Below are 23,325 nucleotides of genomic sequence, written 5' to 3' on the forward strand. Positions count from 1 at the left end.
CAGCAATAACTTGTACAGCTGCATCAATGATGCCCTCATACCTCAATGCATTTCCCAAAGAAGGCGAGTGTGCCAGACACCCTCTTCACCTGTATTCCCAGAGCTCACTCTTCTGCAACACTCGCCAGACCTCTAACATATAATAAGCAGGTCCTGCCCGAGTTTGACACACTAAAGTGCAACACCTCACATTTGTCAGTTAAATTCCACTTGCCATTCCTTGGCCCACCTTCCCAATTGAACCAGATACTGTGTAAACGTGGATATCCTTCCTCATTGTCCACCATACCAGCAATTCTGGTGTCACCTGAAAATTTACTGATAATGTTAACTATGTTGTCATCCAAATCATGAACGTGGATAACACAGAACATTGAAGCCAGCACCAATCCCTGCAGAGTTCCACAGGCCTCCAATCAGAAAACGAATGATTCCTTTGATTCCTTCCTCCAAGCCAATTTTGAATGCATTTGACTCGATCACTTGGGATTCCCCACACTCTAACCTTCCAGGCTAGCCTTGGGACTTTGTCCAAGGCTTCACTAAAGTCCATATAGATAACGTCTACTGCCCTGGCCTCCTCTAACCTCCTGGCGACCTCTTCAAAAAGGTCTTATCAGATTTGTAAGATATGATTTCCCATACACAACGCCACGCTGACTATCCCTAATCAGTCCGTGCCAATCCAACGCTGGTAGATCCTGTCCCTAAGAATCCCCTCCAACTACCCAGGGCAGCACGGTGGCGCAGCGGTAGAGTTGCTGCTTTACAGTGCCAGAGACACGGGTTCGATCCTGACTACAGGTCCTGTCTGGAGAGAGTTTGCACCATCTCGGGTTTTCTCTGGGAGCTCCGGTTTCTTCCCACACTCCAAAGACGTACAGGTTTGTCGGCTAATTGGCTTTGGTAAAATTGTAAATGGTCCCTAGTGTGTGTTGGGTAGTGTTAGTGTGCTGGGATCGCTGGTCAAAGTGGTGACGCAGGTAGGCATGGCGGTGAGCGCGTACTCGGTGGACCGAAGGGCCTGTTTCCGCACTGTATCTCCAAACTAAACTGTCCCACCACTGATGTTAGGCTCATTGGCCTGTAGTTCCCTGGCTTATCCTTGCTGCCCTTCTTAAATAACGGTTGCAACGTTAGCCACCCTCCAGTCTTACAGAGCTTCACTCATGTCTAAAGATGATGCAATATGTGAGGCATGCCCTCAACCTTTTTAAATTCAAGGCAATCTTGGTGTCATCCACAAACTGACTGACCATGTTGACAATATTGTCATCCAAAGAGATAACTCTGAAGGTGAGGTGATCTCAATTAAATATACAATTCTTAAAATGCCTGACAAGGGGTGTTGGTGTAGGGGATGTTTCTCTAAGTTTCCTTTCAGTAAACCTGTAATGCTTGCACTACACAGTTGCTTTATCAGCAGGAGACATAAAGAGTACAACGGGTGGAGTAGAAGGTCATTCAATAAGAACACAATTGATCTTCCATTTCAGCTAACCATTATTGCCATACTCTCCATCCAAAAATCAATTGATTTTTGCCTTGAATTTACTCAGAGACTGAGCAGCCTGTTTTCTGAGTTGGAGAAGTCTAAGGACCTTCCACAGGAAGATGTTTCTTCGTCCTAACTGACCCATTCCTGCATTAGAGTCTGAAGCTGAGAGAAACATCCCTACACCAACACCTCGTGTCAGGCATTTTAAGAATTGTATATTTAATTGAGATCACCTCACCTTCAGAGTTAACTCTTTGGGTGACAATATTGTCAACATGGTTAGTCAGTTTGTGGATGACACCAAGATTGCTGGCATAGTGGACAATGAAGAAGGTTATCTAAGATTACAACAGGGTCTAGATAAACTGGGGAAGGAATTTAACTCTGATTAGTTTGAAGTGTTGCATTTTGGTAAATTAAAGCAGGGCAAGTCTTGCAATGTAAATGATAGAACAGAGAAACCTCAGGGTACAGGTGTACATGGTTCCCTAAAAGTGGTGAAGCAGGTAGGCAGGGCGGTGAGGAAGGCGTTTGGCATGCTTGCCTTCATCGGTCAGGGCACTGAGTACATGAGTCAGGAGGTCATGCAGCAACAGTAGAAGTCATGTGTGAGGCCACACTTGGAATATTGCGCACAGTTCTGGTCACGTGGCTGTGGGAACTATGTCGGTAAGTTGGAAAGCACGCAGAAAAGATTCAGGAGGATGTTACTGGAGGGTTTGAGTTATAAGGAGAGGCAGGATAGACTGGGTAGTTGCCACCTTTCCCAATGTTTCTCCTTCTGTGGAGCCCAAGTCAATGGATATATTTAAGGCAGAGATAGATAGATTCTTGATTCGTACGGGTGTCAGGGGTTATGGGGAGAAGACAGGAGAATGTGGTTAGGAGGGAGAGATATATCACCCAGGATTGAATGGCAGAGTAGACTTGATGGGCCAAATGGCCTAATTCTGCTCCTCTCATTTATGAACTTCCTCCACATTACAAATCCACATCCAAGGCCACGAGCTTGCCGTGAATAAGTCTCGACAGACATTCCTTTCCCATTAGATGCAGTTTCACTAACAATTATTCTTTGCATCCTTTAACTCGAAATCTCAGTTAATCAAAACCACTCCGCCTCATCCATGTATTTACAGCTGCTGAGGCAGTGCTGAAGGCTTTAATTACAGGACGATATATCCAACTGCCACTTCCTCAACAAACAAGTTCAACAGTTATAAGGCCTTTGTCCTTCCTCGGTGAAGGATTCAGAGAAACATATTATTATAAGGATGTTTTTCCCATTGCTGTGTAATAATATCAGGTCTATATTTACCTTTGTTATCTTAACCACCCTTTTTCTAATTGCTGCCTTTCTTACATCTCATTCAGGCACAGTTCCTTTATTCAACTCTGTTGAAAGGCCATAGGGTGAACTATTAACTCTGCTTCTCTCTCCATAACAGCTACTGAATTACCAACACCGCACTTTATTTCACATTTTCAACATCTGCAGCATTGTACCTCTGCCCTGATCAATCGATCATTCGCAGCTAATGCTACTCACAGTTGTATGCGAGGCATTTCACCTAATCTTTCCATTTTCAAGGAAAGCTACTACCCTCAACATCCCATTCAGAAATGGGAATGGAAATTGCTAGTATTACTTACCTGTAATTACCAAGGCAGCCCGAACTGGACATAAAGAGCCTAACAGGAGCGATGGACCATCATTCAATAAGATCACAAATGACCTTCCCCTTCAGCTTGCTGTACTAGTTATTGGGTGATAGCTGACAATTCAAAAATAAAGCAGACAAGTAGTTCAGAAGACACAGAAGGGCGAGACACAAAATACCGGAGTTACTCATCATGTCAGGCAGCATCTCTGGAGAAAATGGATAGGTGATGTTTCAGGTCGGGTCCCTCCTTCGCACTGAGTCCGAGTCTGAAGAAGGATCCCAACCCAAAACGCCACCGTTCCATTTTCTCCAGAGATGCTGCCTGTCCCGCTGAGTTACTCCAGCATTTTGTGTCTTATCTTTGGTATGAACCAGCATCTGCAGTTCCTTTTTCTTACATTAGACACATAAGGGTGGTGGGTATATGGAACGAGCTGCCAGAGAAAGTCGTTGTGGCAGGTGCCACCAGTACTGCTGCCACAGACCAATGAGTACAGAAATTGGACATTCAGATGAACTAGTGGCTGGGGAGATGGTGCGGGAGGGACCATTTAAATTTGCAGGGCATTGGCACCCTGTGGGACATGAGCAGCCAAGACGTTGTACCACAACCACACTGGGACAGTTTTCTCATGGGCAGGGTTGCTTGTGGTGTTGGCAAGGTGCAAAATAGCTTGCAGAGGAATGAGAAGTCCAAGTCATAGAGCACAGAACCAGGCCATTCAACCACGCTGACTATCAAGTCTCCATTCCTCCTTCCACAGCCTCCACGTGCTTGCCTGGGTACCTTGTGATGTTATGATTGCACCTGCCTCCAGCACCCACTCGGGCACTGGGTTGTAGATTCTAATCACCCTCTGGGTGAAATAAAATCCTAAAACTGCCCTCCACTAACCATCTTACCTCTTATCTTAATCCCAACCTCTTATCTTAACCTCTCTTTAAAATCTCTGTTCTGGGGTGAAGATTACAATTATTCACCCTCCCTCGTATAAAGGAAGGTCATCAGTGATAGGAGTAGAATTAAGCCATTCGGCCCATCAGGTCTGCTCTGCCATTCAATCATGGCTGATCTATCTCTCCCTCCTAAGCCCATTCTCCTGCCTTCTCCCCATAACCCCTGACACCCGTAGCAAAGACTGGGAACAGAGAAGACCACTGGAAATATAGTGCTGTGGCAATTTGAAGATGACGGTGGCAGGAGAGATGGAAGCCTGAATGCCTAACATTCCTGGTTACAAGATTAGTTTTAGTTTTTTCGTTTTAGAGATACAGCTTGGAAACAGGCCCTTCGGCACACCGAGTCCATGCTGACCATTGATCACCCATTTACACCAGTTCTATATTATCCCACTTTCTCATCCACTCCCTACACACAAGGAACAATTCACAGAAGCAAATGAACCTGGAAACACTCACATCTTTGGAGTGTGGGAGGAAACCGGAGCATGCAGAGGAAAACACAGGAAGAATGTGCAAACTCCACATAGACAACACCCAGGGTCAGGATCGAACCAGAGTTTCTGGTGCTGAGCGGCTGCTGCTCTACTAATTGCACCAATGTGCAGCCTTTTTTTAATGGTATGTTTTCTCATGCACTCCCTTCACATTAGGGACAATTTACAGAGACTGATTAACCTTTGACCATGTTTAACCAGAGACAGATTAACGTACAAACACACCCGTTACCCATGAAATGGGGATGAGGAATAAAAAAAGAGGGAGGAATGGGAATATTGGTTAAACAGTCAAGTTGCAGGAAGGAAAATCATTGGAAGGATAAACAAATGAAACCTGAAGGGTCCCGACCCAAAATGCCACCTATCCTTTCCCTCCAGAGCAGTTATCTGACACGCTGAGTTACTCCAGCACTTCGTGATTATCTTTGGTACAAACCAGCATCTGCAGTTCTTTGTTTCAACACATGAAGTCACATTGATTGAACTGGGGAAGTGAATAATCATTCTGTTGGGTTTGTAATATAAACATCCTAAGAGGCCACGGGAGATTAGAGCTAGATTTATGAGCACATTTCTCATGTGCAAACACATCAGGGCAAAAACCGTGGGAGATTTCAATAACCATAATAGTAACTGGAAGACTACATAAAAGCCTTTGAAGTTAATATAGGCATAGAATTCCTAATTCAGAAGAACTTTTGTCAACATGTACGGAGCAAGGCCAACAGCGGTGTGGGACTTCCAAATCTAAACTCTGGATATAGAGAATGAAGCCAAACAGATGAAGCTGTGTCAGTGGGGGACTATTTCATAATTCAGTTAGATTTTTGCATAGTTATGAAAAATATATAAAAGAGAAGTACGTTAAGGTAAGTATAATTATGGTAGACTAAAAAAAATGAGTTGGCCAACAGCTGCTTCAAGATAAATGTTCCTCAGAGACTCAAGGAGTTCTGAGTTCAGGTTTTACCATTGCAGAGAGTGCTATGTGGAACTGGGTTGGTAGAGGGTGGCTTAAAGCAACAACAAAAAAAGAGGCTAAGGTCAGTCATTGAAAACGTAATTGTGCATGAATTCTGTAAGTGTAGGAACAGTAAGAATGACATTAAAGGAGAATATTTAAAAAAAATGAAAAAGCATGGAAACAGGCCCTTTGCCCCACCAAGTCCATGCCGCCCATCGATCACCCGTTCACACTAGTTCTATGTTATCGCACTTTAACAGCTACTCCACACAGATTGGGGGGGATTTACAGAGGGCAAATTAACCTACAAACCTGCATGTCTTCAGGATGTGGGAGGAAACAAGCACCCGGAGGAAACCCATGCGGGAGAACGTGCAAACTCCATGCAGACAGCACCCAAAGTCAGGATCAAACCCGGTCGGTCTGGGGCACTGGGAGGCAGCAGCTCCACCCGCTGCACTACCCTCCGACTGAAATTAGGAAAACAAAGAGCATGAATAATTGAAAAAGTAATATCAAAGAAAATTCAACCATGTTTTATAGATATATAGGCAGAAAGGTTATAACTGAGGCAAGAGTAGAACCAATTAAGGTCAAAAAATATATGAATTTATGTGGAGGCAGAGAATAGAGTGTTCTGAATGAATACTTTGCAACTGTCTTCACAACACAAAAGAGAGTCAAGAACACTTTACTAGTTATGTACCGAAATGGAACAATGAAATTCTTACCTGCAGCAGCACAACGGGTTTGTAAACACAGTGCTAAATAGATAATGTAATAAACAAACATTTTTAAAAAAGTAGTTCAAAAAATAAATAAAAACATTATAGTGCATAAAAACAAAACAAATCCTTAAGTCCCTAGAGCAACTAAAGCAGTCTGTAGTTTATCTGGAGTTAGTGCATTATCACCAGTATCTCCGTTGTCTCGACCCGAAACGTCACCCATTCCTTCTCTCCTGAGATGCTGCCTGACCTGCTGAGTTACTCCAGCATTTTGTGAATAAATCACTGTTGTGGAAAAAGTGGAATGGGAGAAATACGATAAAAGAGGTAGCATTTAGGGATCCATGTTCAGAGGAAGTGGATACAATGCCAGGCCCACCAGACAAGAAACCCCTGGAGGGTGGTGTGGAGGCTTTGACAACAGATTCTCAACCGTGCTGCAGGAGGATCAAAACACTTTCACCTCCTCTAATCTCATTTCACACACGGAACGATACAGCATTGCCCAGATATCCACCCGCTGTTGGGAACATAGTACCACTGTTTACAAAATGAGAAAGATCAAACAGTCCAGCCGAAGGATCTGCACCCGAAACATTGATAATTCATCCTCCCTCCACAGATGCTGCTTGACTCACTGAGTTCCTCCAACAGTTTGTGTCTTTTTTTTCGCGAAGAGATCAAACAAATGATTTCCGGCCAGTTCAACTGAAGTGGTGGACAAGTTATGCCAATGTGCCATTACAACCCTTCACTTAGAAAGGTTCAGGTTGTGTAAGATGCACTGTTAAGTCAGGTTTGACTAACCTGATTGAATTCTAGGGGCAGCGTTATCTAGATGAATTGCAGAACATATCATCAAGAAAATAAAAATCAAAGGAAAATGATAATTTGGATTCCAACTTGGGTGAGTGGCAGGGGGCAAAGCTAATCCTGGTGTGTGTTTCTGTGACTGGAAGCTCAGTCCTTCTTTGTCATGGACATTGCCGACATAGACCTTAATATACAGGGCCTGGTAGAGAGTGCAGGTGACACTGAAGCCAGGTAGGCTGATAGTGAGCAGGAAAGATGTAGCTGGGGAGGAGATAATGGCGGTCGGCTCAACTGGGCAGTAAAGTGGCAAGTCCAGTTTAATCAGAAGTGCGAGGTGATGCATTTCGGAGATGTAACACAGCAAGGAATAAAGCAAAACTGATAATCAAGCGCAAGCAAGTCAAGTCAAGTTTATTTGTCACATGCACATACACGATGTGCAGTGAAATGAAAGTGGCAATGCCTGCGGATTGTGCACAAAAAAGAATTACAGTTACAGCAGATAAATAAAGTTAATACAGTTAATACAGAGAAGACAAAATTTAGTACCTGGAGTTATAAAAGTTAACAGTCCTGATGGCCTGTGGGAAGAAACTCCGTCTCATCCTCTCCGTTTTCACAGCGTGACAGCGGAGGCATTTACCTGACCGTAGCATCTGGAACAGTCCGTTGCTGGGGTGGCAGGGGTCCCTCATGATCTTGCTTGCTCTCGATCTACACCTCCTGATGTATAGGTCCTGCAGGGGGGCGAGTGTAGTTCCCATGGTGCGTTCTGCCGAATGCACTACTCTCTGCAGGGCTATCCTGTCCTGGGCAGAGCTGTTCCCAAACCAGATTGTAATGTTGCCGGACAGGATGCTCTCTACAGCCCCAGAGTAGAAGCAATGAAGGATCCTCAGAGACACTCTGAATTTCCTCAGCTGTCTAAGGTGCCAGACTGACAAAATTTCCAGATAATTGGATGTTATTCCTATTAATATCCCAAGTAATATATATTTTTAATGTGATATGGTGTTATTTATTTCCCAATTAACTGGCTAATTTTAAAGGGAAGTTGGCATATTGGATCCAGGTCCGTTTAAAGAGAGCGCGAGAAGTGACGACTGGAAAGGAAATGGTAAATATTACCTGGTGATACAGGTGATGAATTGGGAATTCTGAATGGTAAGACAGCAGATCATGGAAGTTCTTATACAATAGATGAAAGGATATTGGGTGCGGTGAACCGACTATGTGTACATTCTTAACAGGTGACAAATGAAGGCAATGCATACATTCTTAGCAGGTGACAGGACAGGCATCGAAAGTAGTTGGCAATGTAGACAGGGTGCTCTGGAGAGACACAAGGAACTGCACTCACTGACAGTTGACCATATCTGCAGATTTTATCTCTTGACCAAAAGACGACAAAGTGCTGGAAGAACTCAGCGGGTCAGGCGGCATCAGCGGAGGGAATGGAAATATTTCCTCCACAGATGTTGCCTGACCCGCTGATTTCCTCCAGTACTTTGTGTTTTATATGTACTGTAGGATGCTTACTTCTTTTGGATAATGCAAAGAAGAAAAGAAGGGAGGACATCGTACGTGGTGGACTGGCCAGGAAGGCCAGGGATTGTACTGGAGAAGGTGCAGGATGGGGGTCACAAAGTTATTGCCAGGATTGGAAAACTGCAGCAATGAGAAAGGATTGGGCAAGTGGGGATTGCTGGCTCTGGAATGAAGGCAACAGAGAAGAGACTATCTCGGCTCTTCACTATTTCATTGCCTTGACTGAATAAATAATGAAACCATCCTTCTCAGCGAGGGAATCCATAATCAAAAGGCATACATTTTAGAATAAGAAGGACAAAAATAACTTTTTATCGTTGAATCATTGAAAGTGCAGCATAGAAACAGGCCCTTCAGCCCACCGAGCCCACACTGACCATCAGTCACCCATTCACACTAGTTGTGTGTTATCCCACTGTCGTATCCATTCACCTACACATTAGGGGTAGTTTACAGAGGCCAATTAACATACAAAACCCACACGTCTATGGGATGTGGGAGGGAATCAGAGCACCTGGAGTAAACCCACAGGGTCACAGGAAGAACGTGTAAAGTCCATGCAGACAGGACCCGAGGTCAGGATGGAACCTGGGTTCATGGCCCTTGTGAGGTAGCAGCTCCACCAGCTATGACACTGTGCTGCCCTGCACTAAAAGGTGGTGTGTAACCCACTGCCTGAGGGAGAGGTGGAGACAGAAACTGTCATCACATCTACACAGGACCCGGTGACACGTGGAGAGATGTGACCTGTGGGAAGTGGACTGGGTGTTCCGTCCGTGCCCAGTGAAGGTACAATGGGCCAAACAACCTTCTGCCTCATAACATTTCTGATACTATGATGGTCTGAAGTTATTGGCTATGATGTGGCCAATGGTATTTATCAGGCATGGATTAATGCTTGTTTAACATTTTAAGTCTGACTGCTGCAGTGGTCTTGTGCAATCAACCCAGTCCTGAAATTCAACCCAATTAGAAATTGTCATCGTGAGATCGAGATCAGAGACCAGTACAGCACAGGAACCGGCCCTAAGGTCCACAAAGTCCATGTCGAATATTAGGCCAAGTTAAACTAATCTCCTCTGACTGCATGCAATCCCCGCCCTTCCATTCCCTACATATCCTTGTGCCTATCTAAAAGACTCTTCAACGCCACTATCATATCTCTCCACCACCACCTCTGGCAGTGGGTTCCAAGAACCCACCGTTCGGTGTGTAAATAAAACATACCCCGCACATATCCTGTGAACATTGCCTCTCTCATCTCTCAGCCGTGCCCTCTGAGCTTTGACATTTCTCTCAGAAAAAGTTCTGGATGTCTACCCTATCTACGCCTCTCATAATTTTATATATTTCTACCACATTCCCCCCTCAGCCTCTGACAATCTGGAGAAAGCAATCCAAGTTTGTCCAACCTCTCCTCACATCTAACACCCACTAATCCAGGCAGCATTCTGAGAAACCTCTTCTGCCCTCTCTCCAATCCTTTATGACTGAAATCATGGATTGGTGAGATTAATTCATAAATACATAAATTATAGGAGCAGAATTGGTCCATTTGGCCCATCAAGCTTCTCCGCCATTCAATCATGGCAATTCTTTAGATAGCTGGTAAGTTGACAGCTGTGTAGGAAGGAATTGCAGATGCTGGGTTAAACCAAAGATAGACTCAAAATGCTGAAGTAACTCAGCAGGACAGGCAGCATCTCTGGAGAGAAGGAATGGGTGACGTTTCGGGTAGAGACCCTTCTTCAGACTCTGCTTGACAGCTGTGTTGACTTTGGTTCACTTGGTAGCTCTGTCAGATTGTGGATTCAAACCCAGTCCACAAAGTAAGACTGACGTCGATGGTTGGCAGTACTGAGGGAGTGCTGAACCATTGTAGGCATCCGGATGGCCAGGACTCCACCTGTTCCCTCAGTGAACTGGATGTCCACATGTAACTTTGTCCACACGTGCTTTACACCAGCTCAGGAACTTTCCCTGGGGATCTTAATGCCTCAATCAACATCCCTGAAATGGGTAATCTGATCATTGTTAGTCTGACCAGTCATGGCTTGGCTATTGAACTACTTTTCACTGAGCCCCACCTGCGCTAGCAATCCTGAGGATGAAAACTGCCACGGTAATAATACAGAGCTTTCCTTCATCCCATCAGAAAACCTCAAACCCACACGATTGCAGATTGACAAGGGCTTACAGAAGCAGCATGTTCAATCCATATCTTAGTTTGCGGCTGGCAGCTTAGCTTGGTTAATGAGGCAAAGGTTTCCACTTGATATTGAACACCGGTTCCAACAGCGATGACATAAAATTGTCACCAATGATCCGAGCTTTGAAACCTGTCCATTTGAGACTGGTGCAACGAAATAACATGAAGTCAGTCAGTTGGTGCAGAGCGTTTAGATTCACCTCTAATGGTACCGTAACGTTTGGACGTCTACTTCTTGACACTCCTGGGGAAAGGTTTTTACAGAAAGAAGTTCAGATGGAAATGGATAATTCACTGGAAATCTAATAAGACGATAAACTGATGCACTGTGCGGTAGGAAAGCTTCCAATCATCTTCGCCGGGCCGTCCAAGCGAGGACACGGCAGTGGGCAGCCGAGCATGGGCCTGCGTGAGTGCCAGAGGTCATTAGAGGACGCGCCACCGAGAACAGACGGACCCAGCGTAGGGGGGCACCGAGAGAACAAAGAGGGACCTGGTGTGGGAGGGGGGCACCGAGGGAACAAAGGTTGGGGGGGGGGGGGGGGGGGGGGGAAGGGACTTTCATGGATATTTTTGTATCTTTGTCAGCACCCTGTACATTTGCATACTTTGTGTGCAAAACAAAGAATTTCACTGTACCCTAGGTACATGTGACAATAAAGTATCATTCAGTTGTTGGCCACTGATTCCACTGAATCAAAATTACATCAGAATTACCAAGCAGCCGACTGCCACTGGAAGTGGGTAGATTTAAAAGTAGAAATTGTTGGCCATTCATGGGCATTTTCTGGGCATTGAGTCTACAAGCATTATTTGGTTGCTGTGCCCATGGTGTGTAGCGGTCTCTCTTTATTCAGAGGACCGTGAACTATCTCTGATTTAGGCAAACAAACTGACTTAGTTTAGATTTAGTTTAGTTTAGAGATACAGCGCGGAAACAGGCCCTTTCGGCCCACCGGATCCGCGCCGACCAGCGATCCCCGCACACTAACACTATCCTACACCCACTAGGGACAATTTTTACATTTGCCCAGCCAATTAACCTTCAAATCTGCACGTCTTTGGAGTGTGGGAGGAAACCGAAGATCTCGGAGAAAACCCACGCAGGTCATGGGGAGAATGTACAAACTCCGTACAGATGGCGCCCATAGTCGGGATCGAACCCGGGTCTCCGGCGCTGCATTCGCTGTAAGGCAGCAACTCTGCCGCTGCGCCACCGTGCCGCCCCTAGGGAACAAATAATCCGCAAAAAAATTCCAGGTAGACACAAAAAGCTGCAGTAACTCAGCGGGTCAGGCAGCATCTCTAGCGAACAGGAATAGGTGATGTTTCAGGTCAGAATCCTCACTTTGAAGAAAGAAATTGAGCACGGAAATCAGGGCTGGTGCTCCAGTTCTGTACTGAGAGAGGTTGCACAGTCTTGGTGACCATTTATAAGGTGAGATGTTAAATTTAATCCCTCTCTCAGATGAAGGTGACACCATCCTTACAGCGCCAGAGACACAGGTTTGATCTTGGTGGGCGGAAGGATCTGTTTCCATGCTGTATCTTTCAATCAATTAACCAATATCCTCAATGAATGAGTCATTGAACTGTTCTGTGAGGTGTCAGGATCTATATGCGAGCCACTATAAGTTCAAACGCACATCTATATTAATACTTTCCTCTGGATTTTGAGACCTCAGAATATGCCTGTGTTGATGTTCATAAGTAATAGGAGCAGATTGGCCCATCAATTGTATTATTACCCATCTAGCAACATCCTCGTTGGTGAGAGGGGGGTGGAGGGAGCCCTTCTTTGAATTACTGCAGGCCACTTGATGCCAAGTTCATTGTCAAAATCTAGGATTTTCACTCATTATCAATGAATGCTTCAGGAACTCCTTGCAAACCGAAATGTAGCGATTTCGGAGTGGTTAGGTTGGAAAATACAGGATGGACAAGAATATGGATGAAATCTTACAGAAATTTCAAATCGAGCCCGCTACACAATAAAGTAAAAAAAGGAATTCACTGATAAAACTTAAATAACATCGAAAGTTCCTAATATTGCAACCACACCAGGTGCAATCCCAATACTGGAGAGTGTTCTCAATGTGAATTCTGAAATGGGGGAGAATGGCTTAACTATTAGTTTCTCTATTGTTTGCTGGAATACCCCAAGTCCTTGCAATTTACTGATGCACCATCTGTGCATTCAAATGAAGAAACAAAGCAATGGAGGAACTCATTGGGTCGGGCAGCCTCCACTGAGGGAACGTACAGACGATGTTTCGGGTTGGGACCTTTATTCAGACTTGTTTTTCAAAATTCCAGCTTCTTCTTGTCTCCATCCCCTTACCCAAGTTTGGGAAGACTGGTCAGGTATGCAGATAGTGTACATACAAGCTGAAACTGAAACACGCATAGAAGTTACGTCAATGGAGGGTTTGACCTCTCTGTCGGTGCAGCTCCAATGTCTTTCCCATGAGCTTAATGTATCACCGTGTTATATGTCAATGGTGAACATGGAACAGTGCAGTACAGGACAGGCCCTTCGCCCACAATGTCTGTGCTGAACATAATCCCAAATTAATCTCTTCTATTTCCACATGATCCATATCTATACATTCATGAAAGATACAACAAACAGGCCATTCGGCCCACCAAGTACTTGGTCACACCGCCGCTGCCAATACATCCACTCAGTTGTAGCAGAAGAAAGACAGTTTTTGACTCTTTTGTTTCCTCAATGTGTCACTCTTTAAAAGTGCAAAAAAATCATTGACCTGAATCATTGACTTTGTTTCTCTCTCCACTGGCACTGCCTGACCTGTCGGGCCTTTCCGACATTTTAGTTTCCATTTTGACCATTACAATTTTTTGTTGTTTTAATTATTTGTGACTGGTTGTTTTGACATCATTACAGCCGACTCAACACTCCAGTAGCTCGGAACGCACTCTTCACTGTCTCTATGGATCGGGGAGGGATATTGGTCCATGCACGGAGACACAAAAAGATTTGGAACAGATTGGGACACATTCCTCACAATACAACTCAAAAATGTCCCCAGTGAACATTCAGAGGTTCAGAGTAGATTATTGTGATAGAGTCATCAGGCAAGGAGACAGCCCTTGCAGCCCAACTTGATCATGCTGACCAAGATGCCCCATACACACTAGTCCTACCTGAACATGGGCAGTCCCCTACACATTTCATATCCATGTACCTGTCCAAATGTATTTTAAATGTTGTTATAGTGTCTGTGTCAAATACCTCCTCTGGCAGCTCGTCCATATACCCACTGTGTGAAAAAGGTGCCCCTCAGGTTTGTTTTAAATGTTTCCCCTCTCAACTAGCGAGTTTACTGGTGTTTACAAAGCATGAGCAAAGAGATCAGCTGTTAAGAAAATAGAGAAAAATCGGGAGCTTATGAGCTAAATGCAAAATGTAAAAAACGAAAAAGTAAAATAACTATAACTACAAGTTTAAAATAGTCTCCACATCTAAATAAAGAGCCCCGAATGTGTTCACCACTGTATTAGTTTTTCAGCATGATGCAGTGGTCTTTCATAAGCAGACAGACAACTAACTACTGGCCCTGACATCCACCATAGGGTGATAGTCAGATTTTTTTTTTCCCAGATTGGAAGTGTCCAACACTAGAGGGCACAGCTACATACGGTGAGGAGGAGATAGTTTAATGAAGATGTGCTGGGCAAGTTTTGTTTTACACACATACAGATGGTGAGGGCCTGGAACATGCTGCCAAAGATGGTGGTGGCAGATAAGACAGTGGTGTTTAAGAGGCTTTTAAATAGGCACATGGAAGCGCAAGGAATAGAGAGGTATGGATCATGTACAGGCAGACGAGATCAGTTTAACTTGGCATTATGTTCTGCACATACATAGTTGGCCACAGGGCCTGTTCTATGTCACCCACCATGGAATTAAGGAAAGGAACATTCTCATCTTGTGTCTACAGAGGTAATGCCGTGAACATGCGTAACGATACGCCGTGGCAGAAGGGTCCCGGGGAGTGAAGAACCCGGCGGGTCACTGCACTGGAAGACCCAGGGGGCTGCTCGTGGCCCTGCCCGACACCATGAACGATGGAGCACCACAGGACCGCTGCCTGCAGGGGGGGAGGAGCGGGTGTTTGGGGTTGAAGCTCGAACGTCACTGAGCTTGTCCCCAAAGAGAATTGATGCTGAGGGAGCAGTTGGCGACGGCGGATGCGAGGTGTGGGCCGGTGGGAGAGAGAGACTGGTCGGTGTATTGCCTCCAGCGCCTTCAAGGTCGGCTGCAGGAGGCACCTCTGGGTCACCGAGGTGGTCGGGCGAGGAGAGGAAACGCCGGGGTCACAGGCTGAGCCGGTCAAGGGTGACGGAGGAGGCCCTGCAGCAGCCTGGGGCTTGCCTGGATCGGGAGCCGCTCCAGTACATCGTGAACCTGGACCGGACTTTGGACTTTTGCAAATGGCGCCCAAATATGCCGACTCGTGCATGTGTGGTCAATGCAAAAAGCATTTCACTGTGCAGTGCACACGTGACAATAAACAACCATTGGACCAGTTCTCAAATGGATTAGCAAACTGCAGCATTCTTTCATATCCTTGCACACCTTCGAAGAGAGCGAGAGGGCATGGTTGTGGAGGAGCTACCAGCTACCTCTGCCGTGTTAGTAAACTGAATTGCTTGCAGTTACACCCAATCGTATTCATGCAACCTCGGTACCCTGTATAGATCCGTGCACATCCCACGTGATTGGGGACTCAGTCATGCCTCTTTAATATTTACTTGGGTGTATTTGTTCATTTTGTAATTCAAAGGATCACCAAGTAACTTTTTCCAGCAATTATTACATCAGTTCCCCCCGTCCCCCGCAAGAGATTTTGAAGCTGTAACTTTTAGTTACCGACCCCTTCATTTTGGCAGAGGTGTGTCTATCTGTGCATCTGTAGCTGTGCGTGTGTGTCTGCATGTGTACATTTGTGTACGTGCCTGTCTGTACCTGTGTGACTGTGTGTGCGCATGTGGAATTAATACTGACAAGCTTCATGATCAATGGAGACATCAGCTGGAATTTATAAAGCATTGAACTCAACCCAAGTTTCGAATGACTATCTTTAATTACACGCTGATCAACAGCAGATTAGAGAGCCGAGGCAGAAGGGAGGCTTGGCCCGGGACACTTAATGCAGAAATGTTTTCAATCACTACCAGTTTGGGGCAGCAAAATTACTTCAGTGCTTGATAAAAAGATAGGTGGTGTTTTGGGTCAGGACCTTCTCTTGAAGTGACCCAACCTGAAAGGCCCATGTCCTCCAGAGATGCTGCCTGACCTGATGAGTTACTCCAGTACTTCATATCTTTTTTTTTTGTAAACCAACATCTGCAATTCCTTGTGTCTCCACTTCAGAGCTTGCACAGATTCAGAGTCGAGAAGCAAAATGATTTGACTCCGTGCACTTTGCTTACCCAATAAACAAATGTTTTATTTGCAATGATCAAACATGGCAAATATTTAACAAGGTAGCCCAGAAACCTGGAAAACGGAAAATGATTTATCCCGAGGCTACCACTGAGTGATTGATTCATTTGCCATGGATTCTCCCAACATCATTTCAGATCAGCCATGTCCTGGCAACAGCGGTCCGGACACAAGCCTAAGGTTTGTCAAAGGCTCTGGAGAATGAGGAGGCTCCCACTATCCCGCCATTGAGAAGGTTCACACACAAATGATCCAGGACATTCACATTTCCTCAACCCTCAGCAAGCAAATAACATCTCTCTTCAACACTCTGTCTCTCTTCCTTTCTGCGAAGGGCCATATTATTCTGTAAACCTGGCCGAGAGTTTGAGAGGCAGCTGCCACACTCAAATCATGTTTTGTTTTACATTTCCCCTGCTGAGGCCAGGCCTGTAATTTAGAGATTCTATGGAAAAACATAGGCAAAAACATTCCATCACCACTGGGCATAATGCTGCTGACTTCAGGTGAAATGCAGGCTGCTAAACTGAGAGGAAAAAAAGTCCACAAATGCAGTTTTTAAAACCACGCCTGTGCACAATGAGCATTAATGGTAATGACGTGACAATTTTTTCCACACTAGTTTTCCCAGGCTGCTGCTGAGTCCGTTGATTTTTCCCTTTGTCCAACTGGGTCCTTACTGTGCACCTCAGCCTTTCCCGCTGTGGCTTGCAGGTCATTTCAGTGCAAGCTCCAGTGGTAAGATGGTCAGAAACCCGTGTGTGGGACACAGCTTGCTCCAGGCCAGTGCTTTCTGAACCAAGGTAGGTTGGAAGATCGGGACTATACCCTTGTTTATTGTGAATGAGTGCAAGAGGGACCCACACACCATATTGAAGCCACGACCAGGCACACCAACTTATTCAGAAGACAAAAGTGGTTTGGCAAATCACCTTACATGCATGAGTTCTCCTTGCTTTAGATGCTAAAGCTACGGTTTGCTTGGGATAGAAACATTTTATTCTAACAAGCGCTGATGAAGTGAATCTATGCATATACTGTGTGCAACAATACAAAGTTAGAAGCGAGTGATTGTGTAACATGATAATAACTCGATAAGTGGGGGTGGTATTTTATGAAGGCAGTGATTGCCGAGAGGTCACACACAGATGGCGAGCCGGGCGGCTGTGCTAAACAACCGCGCCGCGCATGGGCAAAGCCCAGCCCGTTCACTACGTCCCAGACAGTGAACTCCTGATCACTGATGAGCCTTTTGCCAATTGCCAGCAGGGCTTGCATTCTCCTTCCACTGTAGCGAGCATTCAATCTATCATTAGGTCCCAAGGCCCAGCTTTGGTCACCCTGCCATAGTAATGATGCCATTAAGCTTCAAAACCTGCAGAGAAGATTTACGAGGATGTTGCCAGGACATAAGGCATAGAGGGTTGGATAGGATAAGACTTTATTCCACATAGCACAGGAGGCTGAGGGGTGATGTTATAGAGGTGTATAAAATCATGAGGGGAACACATAGGGTGAATGCACAGTATTTTGTCCAGGGAAGTGGATTCAAGATCTAAAGGGCATAGGTTTAAGGTGAGACATGAAAAAATGAATAGGAATCTGAGGGAAACTTTTTTACACAGAGGGTGGTGGATAGGGGAAGTTGTTGAGGCGGGTACCATAATAATATTTAAAATACATTTTAAAGGGCGGCACGATGGCGCAGCGGTAGAGTGGCTGTCCTACAGCGCCAGAGATCCGGGTTCGATCCCGACTATGGGTGCTGTCTGAACGGAGTTTGTACGTTCTCCGTGACCGCGTGGGTTTTCTCCGAGATCTTCTGTATCCTCCCACACTCCCAAGATGTACGAGTTTGGTACAAGTGTAAAATTGTCGCTAGTGTGTGTAGGACAGTGTAAATGTGTGGGGATCGCTGGTCGGTGCGGTCTCGGTAGGGCCTGTTTCCGCACTGTAACTCTAAAACTAAAACCATTTGCACAAGTATATGGATAGGAAAGGTTTAGAGGGATATGGGCCAAAATGGGCAGAAACTAGCTTAGATGGGGCATCTTGGTCAGCATGGACAAGTTGGGTCAAAGGGTCTATTTCCATGCTGTACGTCTCCGACTCCACGGGCTCTTATCCTCCAGCACGTGTGCTTGAACAACCACCATGTAAAACACAATTATGTAGCTGACTTACACGTATACCCAACCCAACTTGCCACAAGACAACCTTTGAGACTGGGCCATGTGCCAGTGATCCATTTACATCTGGTTACACTAACTCGTAGCGTAACGAAGGACAACAGGGGCATCAAATGTGGTAGATTTTCCAGTATATATTTCAATGCATGAAGTATACACAGTGCACCCTAATTACTGTATTCTAATACAATGTCCACATTTAATGTTGAGGTTACAACACATTTGGCATCAAACAAATAGGACAGTGGTATGACACTAAGGACAAAGCACTAGCACGTTTGTGCGAAAATATTACACCAGGCAGCATTGGGAAACCAAAAAAAAAGCAGAATTAAAAAATAAACAAACTTGAGTCACGTTTATGTACAACCCAGTGCCTTGCAGACACACGCAGTAGATGTGTCTAACAGCAGAACACAAACCATTATAAATAGGTACATTTAAGGTGCAAAGGCCTCCATTCTACAGACACCCCACTAGAAACCCGGCAAGTGTTAAAAACGACGTTAACTTCAGCTTCTCCGCACAGCTGTGATTTCTTTGCTTACTTACCAACTTTGATTTCAAATTGATCACAAATAAATTGATAGCAAAAGGAGTACGCAGACGATGCAAAATCAAAACCGGTTTCAAGTTAACGGTCAGTTTTTTTTTTTTGTTTCTCTGTACTTAAGTTTGACTTTGATTGTGCAAGTCTCAGATGAGAAGGGCGGCCTCTTGTGTGAGGACAGCGGAAGAGAGTCAAAATTACTGGAAAAAGGGTCTCGCATGTGTTAAACATCAGCAGTATAAAGACCATTCTAAAGGTAAAAGCCATTTCTTATGGTGTTTGTTGGGGTGGGGATCTGTTAACCAGGTTAATCCACAGGCTGTGCATGCAAGAATTCACAGCCTGGTCCCCTAATATGTAACAGACGTGAGTGCCATTTGACCAGCATTGTCCTTGTTTCCACATCCGCCCGCTGACGTCCTTACAAGGTCTCCTTGCCCTGGACACCAGTGGCTGTTTTAATGGAGCTTATCGTTCGGTTGAACCAGGTCTTCTTTGCCGCCTGCACCTCGTTCAACGCCAGTCCCAAGTGGTGCTCCAAGTCCTGGAAACAAAGTGGAGAGGTTACAACACTGGGACTTGCAACCTGTAGTCTACCGCTGAAAGGCTTTGCATGCACCGATTGAGAAATAGCAACAAGTCCTTTTCTCAGAGGGAAATGGCCCACGACATTGGCAAAGTCACTGGGAAAACCAAACCAAATGAGGGCCAACAGGTGACTAGTGTCTGATCAGGGCCCGGAGAAGTAATACCTATAAAAAATGTTTCATTAATGAACGAGCATGGTTGTGGATCATAATTGTGCCATTCAATCGGATGGCGGCTGATCTGCCACCACAGTTCCAGCATCCTGCCCAATCCTAACTCCCTTGGTTGCACAGGCCTATCGTTCTCAACTCTTGAGTAAAATGTCCCCGCAGTTCACTGCCTAGGAGTGCAGGAAACATTTCCCCCTCTCCTGGTCTCTAATGGACCTGTATGCTCACATTTATGCTGAGACTGCAGTGCTGGTGAAACCAGAGAATGCTTTTGCCTTTAAGTGATGTTAGGAAAGATCTCCATTCAGGGAGGCAGGCATAAGTAGACATGGAAATAAAATTTTTAACCTGTACTTCAACCTGACAAAATAATGACCCAGCCATCAAACTACTGTTTTAAGACAACATTTTCACCAAATGCTTCAACGTGTTATTATTTTCACCTGGTGCACTTAAAATCACTCTCCCTGCTGGCACAGACTGCATTTTAATGTTTAACTCGCTTCACCTTGCTCCCTTTTTAAACAAGGTCAGCACTTGCAAGATTCATGCATCTCGACACTAGGCAGCTTGGAAACTTTGTAGGTTCTTTCACAATTCCCCTTACCATCTCTCAAGTTAACTTCACGTTCAAGCAAAATAAAAGCATCAATGGTTCACAAGCAAGACTTTCTTTGGAGGGAGATGGTACTTTTCATTATGACATATTTGGTGTGAAGAGTTCATTTATATAAGGCATTACAGACGCCTCATTTGAGCTACAGGCAGGCACAACGGCTGACCTGCACACACTGGAGTTCTACAAGGTGGTGACTGGAACGATGGCCAATTCGGTGTGGGGTAAAAGCTGAATGATAGGATATTGTTAGGTCCCAGATTATACCTTAGCAGATTTGTTTTATTGTGTATCTGATCGGGGGAACAGGACCTCACCACAACGAGTTCCAAACCTGCCATGACATTGAGCTCCTCTTCCGTCCTCTCCGCCTCCGGACATTTTCCTCTGGTTCAGTGACGACCCCTTCTCCTGTCTCCAACACTCCCCCTACATGGACCCCCCCCCCCCCAAAGCCCGGCCGGCCTTCTACCCTCTCTAGTCCTCTTTATTCCCACTACAACAACCGTCTTGACTTCTCCACTCCCCTCACCCACTCTCATCTCCCCTCACCCACTCTCATCTCACCCCCTCTGAAGAAATCTCTCCTGCAGCTCACTCAGAGATTGGCACTTTCAACTAAGCAACACTGGCTCTGATCTGCAGAGTCCGAAGACCTGGATTATGTGGCCAAAACCTTGCAGAAATCCCAGCTTCAAGCCAAACTCAGGGACTAGTGAACTTGGTGTGCATCGAGGGAACCAGGCAATGTTCAAAGTCACACAACCATGGTCCTTTCTGGTTACTGCAACATGAATTTTATACATAGCACAAAGTGCTGGAGTAACTCAGCAGGTCAAGCAGCATCTGTGGAGGGAATGGATAGGACACATTTTGGGTCAGGACCCTTCGTCAAACTGATTGAGTTGAAGAAGGGTCCCAACCCGAAATGCCATCTGTCCATTTTCCTCCCAGATGTTGAGTTCCTAACCTGCTGAGTTCCTCCAGCACTTTGTGATTTGCTCAAGATCCCAGCATCTGCAGCTCTCTTTATTTGATATAATTGTTTTCTTTTGTTGAAATTACCAACTAAAGATCAAACTGAACCTGAGCAATGGATGTCAAAAACCACACCCTGTTTACGAACCACAGCACCAGTTCTTACGCCTCTGTCCTGGTACTCTGGAAAATATACAACACAGCCGAGAATAACCCTCCTGCGATGTGGAAGTCACGAGCCTCTCTACACATTAGCACGTGACTGACATTGCAGCAGTCCGAGAAAATGCAAACCTCCACCTTGCGATTTATGCAATGCATTGGAGCGACAGGTACAAATATGCTTGATTGTATGACCATTGTGTCTACTGTGAAAGGACCAATGTATACCAGAGAGTTTGCATTACTGAGTGGAGCTGGCACTCCAGCTTTGCCAGTGCACCAGTAGCCCGTGAGTACTTTGTTGAAGCGGGCTGGCACACGTACCTGTATTTTACACTCTGCCTCCACCAGCTGCAGTTTGGTCTGAGCCAACTCCAGCTCCATTTCCCTCAACTGGTGCTTCAGTAACTCCTTCTCTTTATCCTGATATTCCTCGGAGGTATCCTTGGAAGTGCTGACAATTTTAAGTGTCCCCTCCTTGCTGAAGAGTTCTCTGCAACGATCACAGCTTTCAACCTTCCCCTGGAGAGGGAGGGGGAGAGGGAAGGGGGAAGGGAGAGGGGTGGGGGGAGAGGGGAGAGGGGGAGAGGGGGAGGGGGAGGGAGAGGGGGAGGGAGAGAGAGGGGGGAGAGGGAGGGAGAGGGGGAGGGAGAGGGGTAGGGAGAGGGGTGGGGGGAGAGGGGAGAGGGGGAGGGGGAGAGGGAGGGGGAGGGGGAGGGGGAGAGGGAGGGGGAGGGGGAGAGGGAGGGGAGAGGGAGAGGGAGATGGAGGAGGAGATGGAGGGGGAGGGGGAGGGGGAGAGATGGAGGGGGAGATGGAGGCGGAAGGGGAGAGGGGGGGTTGAGATTAGCCAGTGCCTTCTTAATGAAAACATTTCTGATGTGGAGAAAAAAAAAAACTTCAATTACAGTCAAGGTTATTTGCACCATAGCTAATGACACCTTTACAATTCCCTCCTGCAATGCTAATGTGATGTTCCATGAAGAATGTTATAAACCTACTGCATTTAATGAGTTACCACCATCTTATTGAAAACAGAAGAACAAATACCCCAAGAACGAATACCCTGATCATGAAGTCTCCAGTTGATTGACATCACAATGATCTTGTATCAAGTAAAACCGGCCCAGACTGTGAAACTACTTTCTGCTGAATGCCTTCAATCCAAAGGTGTTTGCGAGCATTCAGTAACGTCAGGACTGCTGCACTGGTGCACAGAGAGATTTGTATGCTTGACTTTGTGTTTTAGAATCGGACAGGTACAAGTCGATAAATGCATGTTTCATGCAAACGTTCCACTGAAGAGAGAGTCTCAAGGTCATTTACCACAGCAGCGATTCAAAACCTCAGCTGGTGCTTTCTGTATCCTATTTCATAAATTAGTCTGTTGTTTCAGGTTACGGAATCAAAGAAAAGCGACTGAAAGAAAACAAAAACGCCGGAAATATTTAGCAGATTGGGCAGGATCTGTGGAGAGAGGGTTGTGTTTCAGGTAGATAACCTGTCGTCAACAAGGTAAAGAGTAAAGGGAATGCGTGTGGTAGGAAGGAGGTGACGAGAGATTGAATGATAGTGCTGTTGCTGGCTGAGAAAGGGTGAAGGCTTCTTCATAACAACCACTCTTACTGGAGGTGGTGCAAACAGAGAGAGAATGAGAACCCAGAGGGGAAAAAGTAAACAATGCTGGAATATGAGATGCAGCACCCCACAGCTCA

The 23,325-nt window shown here is 45.5% G+C and overlaps 1 protein-coding gene across 5 annotated transcripts in view; it reads right to left on the bottom strand.

Annotated features, from left to right (window-relative positions):
• Positions 1–16,351: 16,351 nt before the first annotated feature.
• The window catches only part of rabgap1 (RAB GTPase activating protein 1), a 168,965-nt gene continuing 161,991 nt past the window's right edge, over positions 16,352–23,325 (bottom strand). For all 5 annotated transcript variants that reach the window (XM_078426232.1, XM_078426229.1, XM_078426233.1 and 2 more), the window contains 2 exons: positions 21,935–22,132; positions 16,352–19,640 (listed from right to left, as the gene is read on the bottom strand). In XM_078426232.1, the coding sequence (XP_078282358.1) occupies positions 19,518–19,640; positions 21,935–22,132 (321 nt within the window). In that variant the 3' untranslated portion in view covers positions 16,352–19,517. The remainder of the gene's footprint in view (positions 19,641–21,934; positions 22,133–23,325) is intronic.

The sequence above is a fragment of the Rhinoraja longicauda genome, chromosome 31 (assembly GCF_053455715.1).
Source record: "Rhinoraja longicauda isolate Sanriku21f chromosome 31, sRhiLon1.1, whole genome shotgun sequence".
NCBI lineage: Eukaryota > Metazoa > Chordata > Chondrichthyes > Rajiformes > Arhynchobatidae > Rhinoraja > Rhinoraja longicauda.